Source organism: Nerophis lumbriciformis, linkage group LG26 (assembly GCF_033978685.3).
Source record: "Nerophis lumbriciformis linkage group LG26, RoL_Nlum_v2.1, whole genome shotgun sequence".
Classification (NCBI taxonomy): domain Eukaryota; kingdom Metazoa; phylum Chordata; class Actinopteri; order Syngnathiformes; family Syngnathidae; genus Nerophis; species Nerophis lumbriciformis.
In genome coordinates, this window is record NC_084573.2 from 3752454 (window position 1) to 3763411 (window position 10958).

The 10958-nt window shown below is 41.1% G+C and overlaps 1 protein-coding gene across 1 annotated transcript; it reads right to left on the bottom strand.

The window, feature by feature from the left end:
• Nucleotides 1-1623: 1623 nt before the first annotated feature.
• On the bottom strand, nt 1624-7625 carry kcnk3b (potassium channel, subfamily K, member 3b). The gene is made up of 2 exons (XM_061987651.1): nt 7258-7625; nt 1624-2818 (listed from the first exon to the last, which is right to left on the bottom strand). Exons 1-2 carry the CDS (start codon nt 7538-7540, stop codon nt 1944-1946), a joined length of 1158 nt encoding a protein of 385 aa, XP_061843635.1. The 5' UTR covers nt 7541-7625; the 3' UTR covers nt 1624-1943.
• Nucleotides 7626-10958: the final 3333 nt, after the last annotated feature.

A 10958-nucleotide genomic window follows, 5' to 3' on the forward strand; every position in this document is an offset into this window, starting at 1 on the left:
GGCGGATCGGTGTGGCGTCTGCAGTGATGCGGACCCTGTCCGTCGTGGTAAAGAAAGAGCTGAACCGGTAGGCAAAGCTCACAATTTACAGATCAATCCTAGCCTCACCTATGGTCATGAACTTTGGGTTATAACCAAAAAAATCACGGGTACAAGCTTGGGTTTCCTCAGTCGGTAGGCGGGGCTCTCTCTTAGAGATGGGTTGGGTCGGGAGGAGCTCAGAGTAAAGACACTGCTCCTCCACATTGAAAGGAGCCAGATGTGGTTCGGGAATCTGGTCAGAATGCCCCCCTGGGCTTTTTAGGGCACATCCAACCGGTAGAAGACCCAGGACACACTGGCAAGACGATGTCTCTCAGTTAATAATGAATTCGATTTATATCGCGCTTTTCTATCAACTAGACGCTCCAAGCGCTCACTCCACATTCACACTTCGGTGGTGGTAAGCTACATTTGTAGCCACAGCTGCCCTGGGGTAGACGGACGGAAGCGTGGCTGCCAATTTACGCCTACGGAACCCTCCGACCACCATTCATTCACCAGTGTGAACGGCACTGTGGGCAAGGGTGAAGTGTCTTGCCCAAGGACACAACGGCAGTGATTTGGATGGCAAGAGGCGGGGAGCGAACCTGGAACCCTCAAGTTTCTGGCACGTCTGCTCTACTCACCACACCATGCCGTCCCCTGGGCCTGGGAACACCTCGGGATCCCCCGGGAAGAGCTGGACGAAGTAGCCGGAGAGAGAGAAATCTTGGCTTATCTGCTTTGGCTGCGGATAGGCCGAAGAAGATGGATGGATGGGTGGATAACAGGACTATTTTGCCCCCTACCCCTGAAATGTGTGATTGACAAAACAAAAACCAAATGACCACTGCAGAGGACGCTGGTTTTCAGGAGGATATAATCCTTTGAAGTCTGCAAAATGGGGCGTACTTGACATACTTCAGAGGCGGGTTTTTATCCAAGATTTTGGTCTAATTCTGAGTTGTACAACCCCGGGTTGCGTTCAGCTTTCAAGGTTCCACTTTAGCTCCGAAACTGTAGGACGGTTTCTTTTAGTGTGGCACTTCACAAGTTCAAGTACCTCGGAGTCTTGTTCACGACTGAGGGAAGAGTGGATCGTGAGATCGACAGGCGGATCGGTGCGGCGTCTTCAGTAATGCAGGCGCTGTATCGATCCATTGTGGTGAAGAAGGCAAAGCTCTCAATTTACCGGTCAATCTACGTTCCCATCCTCACCTATGGTCATGAGCTTTGGGTTATGCCAGAAAGGACAAGATCACGGGTACAAGCGGCCGAAATGAGTTTCCTCCGCCGGGTGGAGGGGCTCTCTCCCTTAGAGATAGGGTGAGAAGCTCTGCCATCCGGGAGGAGCTCAAAGTAAAGCCACTGCTCCTCCACATGGAGAGGAGCCGGACGAGGTGGTTCGGGCATCTGGTCATGATGCCACCCGAACGCCTCCCTAGGGAGGTGTTTAGGGCACGTCCGACCGGTAGGAGGCCACAGGGAAGACCCAGGACACGTTGGGAAGACTATGTCTCCCGGCTGGCCTGGGAACGCCTCGGGGTCTCCCGGGAGGAGCTGGACGAAGTGGCTGGGGAGAGGGAAGTAGATGTATGGATGGATGGACTTCACAAACATGTGTACCCTGGCATTCGAAGTATTTCTATGTATTTACTGCTACAGTACTGGAATAAAGACAGTCCTTGTTTTACTGCAGCCAATCAGAGAACAAAGCAGCATCCTGCCTTGAAGCAGGGAGGTTTGCTTGCAAAACAAAACCCTAACATTTGCCAGACTCTTGAGACCGACCGAGATTCGGCCAGTCTCCACCCCTGACGAAAACCTGTAGTTAAACAAGTTGAAGGTCCATCACTAGGATGTTTTGCTTTTTTAGCACCACAAAGTGGGAATTCTTTGAACAAGTCTGACATGTCCGTAGGCTACACTGAGCTGCGTCTCATGAACATTCGGAGCGGAGCGAGAATGTTGAGGCCCCTCCCAATGGACCTCTTGCCAGAGCGCCGCCGCGGAGTACACACGCATCCCGTGGACGTGGTCTCGGTGTTGCGGGGGCCGTCCTGTGGCAAGTAGACATCGGAGAAGGCCAGCTCCTGGGGGATGGAGGCGGAGCCTTGCAGCTTGTCCTTGCTGCGGTACCACAAGCACGAGCAGAAGGTCTGGAAGTGCAGCACCTCTGTGTAGACGCCGTCTTTGGTCTTGGGCGCCGCGTTGGTCCCGGGCGTGGAGGGCGTCGACGAGATCGGCACCAGGCAGGCCACCTCCCCCCTGGGCTTGGCGGCGCGGCTCTGCAGCGCCCTGTGCCGGGCGTCCCTCCTCTCATCCTCGGCATTCATGGTCAGGAAGCGAAGCACCACCAAATTGAGGAAGGCGCCGATCACCGTCAGGCCGGTCAGGATGTAGATGAAGCAGAAGGCCACGTAGCGGGGGTCGTTCTGCAAAGCGTTGTCCCTCTGCAGGGCCACGTAGTCGCCGAAGCCGATGGTGGTGAGCGTGATGAAGCAGTAGTAGAAGGCGTGCAGGAAGCTCCAGCCCTCGCTGTGGGAGAAGGCCAGCGCCCCCACGCACAGCGTGCTCAGGCAGGAGAAGAAGCCCACCGTGACCATGTTGGCCATGGAGACCTCGGTGTGACGCATGGCCAGGCACTTCTTGGCTTGGTGCAGCAGGTAGCGGACCAGCGTGTTGATGCGCTCGCCCAGACTCTGGAACATGACCAAGGTGAGCGGGATGCCCAGGAGGGCGTAGAACATGCAGAAGACTTTCCCTGAGTCGGTGCTGGGGGCGGCGTGGCCGTAACCTAAAGATAGGAATACAAGTTCAGATTAGGGTTGTCCCGATACCAAGATTTTGGTACCGTGTTACTGTTCAAACTGTGTGTAATGTAACAGCGGCCAAAAATATGAAAGATACTTGTTTTTAATGAATATTTAGGCCTACTGTGTGGTATGAAGAATAAAATAAAAATATTCGAACACAGTGTTACTGTTCAAACTGTGTGTATTCTAACAGTGGCTCAAAATATGAAACATACTTGTTTTTAATAATTATTTAGGCCTACAGTGTGGTGCAAAGAATCACTTAATGAAAAATTTGAACACAGTGTTACTGTTCAAACTGTGCGTAATGCAACAGTGGCCAAAAATATGAAACATACTTGTTTTTACTGAATATTTAGGCCTACTGTGCGGTATGAAGAATAAATTAAAAATATTCGAACACAGTGTTACTGTTCAAACTGTGTGTAATCAAACAGTGGCCAAAAATATGAAACATACTTGTTTTTAATGAATATTTAGGCCTACTGTGTGGAACAAAGAATCACTTAATGAATTATTCGAACACAGTGTTACTGTTCAAACTGTGTTTAATCAAACAGTGGCCAAAAATATGAAACATACTTGTTTTTAATGAATATTTAGGCCTACTTTGTGGAACAAAGAATCACTTAATGAATTATTCGAACACAGTGTTACTGTTCAAACTGTGTTAACTCAAACAGTGGTCAAAAATATGAATCATACTTGTTTTTAATGAATATTTAGGCCTACTGTGTGGAACAAAGAATCACTTAATGAATTATTCGAACACAGTGTTACTGTTCAAACTGTGTTTAATCAAACAGTGGCCAAAAATATGAAACATACTTGTTTTTAATGAATATTTAGACCTACTGTGTGGTACAAAGAATCACTTGATGAAATATTCGAACACAGTGTTACTGTTCAAACTGTGTGTAATGTAACAGTGGAGTGGGCAAAAATATGAAACATGCTTGTTTTTAATGAATATTTAGGCCTACTGTGTGGTATGAATAACAAATTAAAATATTCAAACACAGTGTTACTGTTCAAAATGTGTGTAATCTAACAGTGGCCAAAAATATGAAACATACTTGTTTTTAGTGAATATTTAGGCCTACAGTGTGGTGCAAAGAATCACTTAATGAAAAATTCGAACACAGTGTTACTGTTCAAACTGTGAGTAATGCAACAGTGGCCAAACATATGAATCATACTAGTTTTTAATGAATATTTAGGCCTACTGTGTGGTACAAAGAATCACTTGATGAAATGTTCGAACACAGTGTTACTGTTCAAACTGTGTTTAATCAAACAGTGGCCAAAAATATGAAACATACTAGTTTTTAATGAATATTTAGGCCTACTGTGTGGAACAAAGAATCACTTAATGAATTATTCGAACACAGTGTTACTGTTCAAACTGTGTGTAATGTAACAGTGGAGTGGGCAAAAATATGAAACATATTTGTTTTTAATGAATATTTAGGTCTACTGTGTGGTATGAATAATAAATTAAAATATTCAAACACAGTGTTACTGTTCAAAGTGTGTGTAATCTAACAGTGGCCCAAAATATGAAACATACTTGTTTTTAATGAATATTTAGGCCTACAGTGTGGTGCAAAGAATCACTTAATGAAAAATTTGAACACAGTGTTACTGTTCAAACTGTGCGTAATGCAACAGTGGCCAAAAATATGAATCATACTTGTTTTTAATGAATATTCAGGCCTACTGTGTGGTATGAAGAATAAATAAAAAATATTCGAACACAGTGTTACTGTTCAAACTGTGTGTAATGTAACAGTGGCCAAAAATATGAACCATACTTGTTTTTAATGAATATTTAGGCCTACTGTGTGGTACAAAGAATCACTTGATGAAATATTCGAACACAGTGTTACTGTTCAAACTGTGTTTAATCAAACAGTGGCCAAAAATATGAAACATACTTGTTTTTAATGAATATTTAGGCTTACTGTGTGGTATGAAGAATAAATTAAAAATATTCGAACACAGTGTTACTGTTCAAACTGTGTGTAATGTAACAGTGGAGTGGGCAAAAATATGAAACATATTTGTTTTTAATGAATATTTAGGCCTACTGTGTGGTATGAAGAATACATTAAAAATATTCGAACACAGTGTTACTGTTCAAACTGTGTGTAATGTAACAGTGGCCAAAAATATGAATCATACTTGTCTTTAATGAATATTTAGGCCTACTGTGTGGTACAAAGAATCACTTGATGAAATGTTCGAACACAGTGTTATTGTTCAAACTGTGTCTAATCAAACAGTGGCCAAAAATATGAAACATACTTGTTTTTAATGAATATTTAGGCCTACTGTGTGGTATGAAGAATAAATTAAAAATATTCGAACACAGTGTTACTGTTCAAACTGTGTGTAATGTAACAGTGGCCCCAAATATGAATCATACTTGTTTTTAATGAATATTCAGGCCTACTGTGTGGTACAAAGAATCACTTAATGAATTATTCGAACACAGTGTTACTGTTCAAACTGTGCGTATTGCAACAGTGGCCAAAAATATGAATCATAATAGTTTTTAATGAATATTTAGGCCTACTGTGTGGAACAAAGAATCACTTAATGAATTATTCGAACACAGTGTTACTGTTCAAACTGTGTGTAATGTAACAGTGGAGTGGGCAAAAAAATGAAACATACTTGTTTTTAATGAATAGTTAGGCCTACTGTGTGGTATGAATAATAAATGAAAAATATTCGAACACAGTGTTACTGTTCAAACTGTGTGTATTCTAACAGTGGCCCAAAATATGAAACATACTTGTTTTTAATGAATATTTAGGCCTACTGTGTGGAACAAAGAATCACTTAATGAATTATTCGAACACAGTGTTACTGTTCAAACTGTGCATAATGCAACAGTGGCCAAACATATGAATCATACTTGTTTTTAATGAATATTTAGGCCTACTGTGTGGTGCAAAGAATCACTTAATGAAAAATTCGAACACAGTGTTACTGTTCAAACTGTGTTTAATCAAACAGTGGCCAAAAATATGAAACATACTTGTTTTTAATGAATAATTAGGCCTACTGTGTGGAACAAAGAATCACTTAATGAATTATTCGAACACAGTGTTACTGTTCAAACTGTGTGTAATGTAACAGTGGAGTGGGCAAAAATATGAAACATGCTTGTTTTTAATGAATATTTAGGCCTACAGTGTGGTATGAATAATAAATAAAAATATTCAAACACAGTGTTACTGTTCAAAGTGTGTGTAATCTAACAGTGGCCAAAAATATGAAACATACTTGTTTTTAATGAATATTTAGGCCTACAGTGTGGTGCAAATAATCACTTAATGAAAAATTCGAATACAGTGTTACTGTTCAAACTGTGCGTAATGCAACAGTGGCCAAAAATATGAATCATACTTGTTTTTAATGAATATTTAGGCCTACTGTGTGGTACAAATAATCACTTGATGACATATTCGAACACAGTGTTACTGTTCAAACTGTGTGTAATGTAACAGTGGCCCAAAATATGAAACATACTTGTTTTTAATGAATATTTAGGCCTACTGTGTGGAACAAAGAATCACTTAATGAATTATTCGAACACAGTGTTACTGTTCAAACTGTGTTTAATCAAACAGTGGAGTGGGCAAAAATATGAAACATACTTGTTTTTAATGAATATTTAGGCCTACTGTGTGGTGCAAAGAATCACTTAATGAAAAATTCGAACACAGTGTTACTGTTTAAACTGTGTTTAATCAAACAGTGGCCAAAAATATGAAACATACTTGTTTTTATTGAATATTCAGGCCTACTGTGTGGAACAAAGAATCACTTAATGAATTATTCGAACACAGTGTTACTGTTCAAACTGTGTGTAATGCAACAGTGGCCAAACATATGAATCATACTAGTTTTTAATGAATATTTAGGCCTACTGTGTGGTACAAAGAATCACTTAATGAAATATTCGAACACAGTGTTACTGTTCAAACTGTGTTTAATCAAACAGTGGAGTGGGCAAAAATATGAAACATACTTGTTTTTAATGAATATTTAGGCCTACTGTGTGGTATAAAGAATAGATTAAATATTCGAACAAAGTGTTACTGTTCAAACTGTGTGTCATGCAACAGTGGCCAAAAACATGAAAGATACTTGTTTTTAATGAATATTTAGGCTTACTACGCTACTTGGAGAAACTGGTTACCTTACTGTGGCTGCAGAACTAAGAAATGACTCACGGGAAGTAACAAACGGGCCAAAATATTAGGAACAGCTATGACGTGAAGATAAACACTTTTATTGCATTACGGTCTTTTCCATAAAGTACCTAAGGAAGTGTTCTCAAGCCCTTTGAGCAAGGACACCACCCGCAGAGACCAGGACCAGGACTTGTGTTGTGGCGCAGTCTTACCTATGGTGGTGATCACAGTGATGGCAAAGTAGAAGGAGCCGGCAAACCTCCACTGGACCCCGGCCTTGTGGGCTTTCAGGTGCAGGACCACGTGCTCCAGCTCCTCAAAGTGGACCCTGCTCAGGTTGTACTTGCGCATCAGCTCGTGCCGCCGTCCCTCCAGCCGCCTCTTGTGGCTCCTCTCCTCCTTGGACTCCAGCGTCTGGAAGACGGCCGCCCCCACCACCAGGTAGGTCAGGATGCTGACGATCAGGGCCAAAGTTCGGGCGTTCTGCCGCTTCATGGCGGCTCCTGGCCGGGTGGGGAGAGGGGGGAGGGGGACGGGAGGGGAGGAGAGGAGGGGAGGGACCTGGTCGGGGGTCTAAGGCGAGACTCTGCGACCTGCTCCTGCGGCCGAGAGTCCGAGTCCGAGCGCCGGCATCACGCACGGAGCTCTTCCTTCAGCGCCGCCGCTCCCCCCCCCCCCCCCCCCCCACAGCTTCCCCCACACGTCACAGTTGGACGGGACTATTTGTCTTCTATTTTAGAGCGAGAGGGAGAGTGACACCAGTGGGCAATCCCACACTCGCACCCCCCCTTCCCACTTCCCGCCCCGTCTTCAAACAAAAGCAAATATTGGCCCAGGAGCAGTGACGGCAAATGAGCTCTACTGGATGCACAAGTTGTCAAGCAACCTGCGGGGCATTCTTTGCCTGAGTCAACATTTACCTGCTCCTGGTCCTTCATGTCACACAATCATCTGCTGCTAGGGTTGTCCAATTGCAAACCATCTTTTCTGGTGTTATTAGAGACTGTACTCATCTTTTTCTGGCGTTATTATAGACTGTACTCATCTCTTTATGCCGTTATCATAGACTGTACTCATCTTTTCTGGTGTTATTATAGACTGTACTCATCTTTTTCTGGCGTTATTATAGACTGTACTCATCTTTTTATGCCGTTATCATAGACTGTACTCATCTTTTTTGGTGTTATTATAGGCGGTACTCATCTTTTCTGGTGTTATTAGAGACTGTACTCATCTTTTTCTGGCGTTATTATAGACTGTACTCATCTCTTTATGCCGTTATCATAGACTGTACTCATCTTTTCTGGTGTTATTATAGACTGTACTCATCTTTTTCTGGCGTTATTATAGACTGTACTCATCTTTTTATGCCGTTATCATAGACTGTACTCATCTTTTTTGGTGTTATTATAGGCGGTACTCATCTTTTCTGGTGTTATTAGAGACTGTACTCATCTTTTTCTGGCGTTATTATAGACTGTACTCATCTCTTTATGCCGTTATCATAGACTGTACTCATCTTTTCTGGTGTTATTATAGACTGTACTCATCTTTTTCTGGCGTTATTATAGACTGTACTCATCTTTTTATGCCGTTATCATAGACTGTACTCATCTTTTTTGGTGTTATTATAGGCGGTACTCATCTTTTCTGGTGTTATTAGAGACTGTACTCATCTTTTTCTGGCGTTATTATAGACTGTACTCATCTCTTTATGCCGTTATCATAGACTGTACTCATCTTTTCTGGTGTTATTATAGACTGTACTCATCTTTTTCTGGCGTTATTATAGACTGTACTCATCTTTTTATGCCGTTATCATAGACTGTACTCATCTTTTTTGGTGTTATTATAGGCGGTACTCATCTTTTCTGGTGTTATTAGAGACTGTACTCATCTTTTTCTGGCGTTATTAAAGACGGTACTCATCTTTCTTTGGCGTTATTATAGACAATACTCATCTTTTTCTGGCGTTATTATAGACGGTAATCATCTTTTCTGGTGTTATTATAGACTGTTTTAATCTTTCTCTGGTGTTATTCTAGACGGTACTCATCTTTTCTGGTGTTATTATAGACTGTACTCATCTTTCTCTGGCGTTATTATAGACAATAATCATCTTCTCTGGTGTTATTAGAGACTGTACTCATCTTTCTCTGGTGTTATTATAGACTGTACTCATCTTTCTCTGGCGTTATTATAGACAATAATCATCTTCTCTGGTGTTATTAGAGACTGTACTCATCTTTCTCTGGCGTTATTATAGACTGTACTCATCTTTTTATGCCGGTATCATAGACCGTACTCATCTTTTCTGGTGTTATTATAGACTGTACTAATCTTTCTCTGGCATTATTATAGACTGTACTCATCTTTTTTGGTGTTATTAGAGACTGTACTCATCTTTTTCTGGCGTTATTATAGACGGTACTCATCTTTCTTTGGCGTTATTATAGACAATACTCATCTTTTTCTGGCGTTATTATAGACGGTACTCATCTTTTCTGGTGTTATTATAGACTGTTCTAATCTTTCTCTGGTGTTATTCTAGACGGTACTCATCTTTTCTGGTGTTATTATAGACTGTACTCATCTTTCTCTGGCGTTATTATAGACAATACTCATCTTCTCTGGTGTTATTAGAGACTGTACTCATCTTTTTCTGGCGTTATTATAGACTGTACTCATCTTTTTATGCCGTTATCATAGACCGTACTCATCTTTTCTGGTGTTATTATAGACTGTACTAATCTTTCTCTGGCATTATTATAGGCGGTACTCATCTTTTTTGGTGTTATTATAGACTGTACTAATCTTTCTCTGGCGTTATTATAGACGGTACTCATCTTTTTTGGTGTTATTATAGACTGTACTCATCTTTCTGGTGTTATTATAGACTGTACTCATCTTTCTCTGGCATTATTATAGACTGTACTCATCTTTTTTGGTGTTATTAGAGACTGTACTCATCTTTTTCTGGCGTTATTATAGACGGTACTCATCTTTCTTTGGCGTTATTATAGACAATACTCATCTTTTTCTGGCGTTATTATAGACTGTACTCATCTTTTCTGGTGTTATTATAGACTGTTCTAATCTTTCTCTGGTGTTATTCTAGACGGTACTCATCTTTTCTGGTGTTATTATAGACTGTACTCATCTTTCTCTGGCGTTATTATAGACAATACTCATCTTCTCTGGTGTTATTAGAGACTGTACTCATCTTTCTCTGGCGTTATTATAGACTGTACTCATCTTTTTATGCCGTTATCATAGACCGTACTCATCTTTTCTGGTGTTATTATAGACTGTACTAATCTTTCTCTGGCATTATTATAGGCGGTACTCATCTTTTTTGGTGTTATTATAGACTGTACTAATCTTTCTCTGGCGTTATTATAGACGGTACTCATCTTTTTTGGTGTTATTATAGACTGTACTCATCTTTCTGGTGTTATTATAGACTGTACTCATCTTTCTCTGGCGTTATCATAGACGGTACTCATCTTTTCTGGCGTTATTATAGACCGTACTCATCTTTTCTGGTGTTATTAGAGACTGTACTCATCTTTCTCTGGCGTTATTATAGACGGTACTCATCTTTTCTGGTGTTATTACAGACTGTACTCATCTTTTCTGGTGTTATATAGACTGTACTCATTTTTCTCTGGCGTTATTATAGACAACACTCATCTTCTCTGGTGTTATTAGAGACTGTACTCATCTTCTCTGGCGTTATTATAGACAATACTCATCTTTTTCTGGCGTTATTATAGACGGTACTCATCTTTTCTGGTCCTTCATGTCACACAATCATCTGCTGCTAGGGTTGTCCAATTGCAATATTTTAAGTATTTCCTGAGTTTGTAAACGGTAAAAAAAATAAAAAATTGTGGTAATAAAAAATATCAAT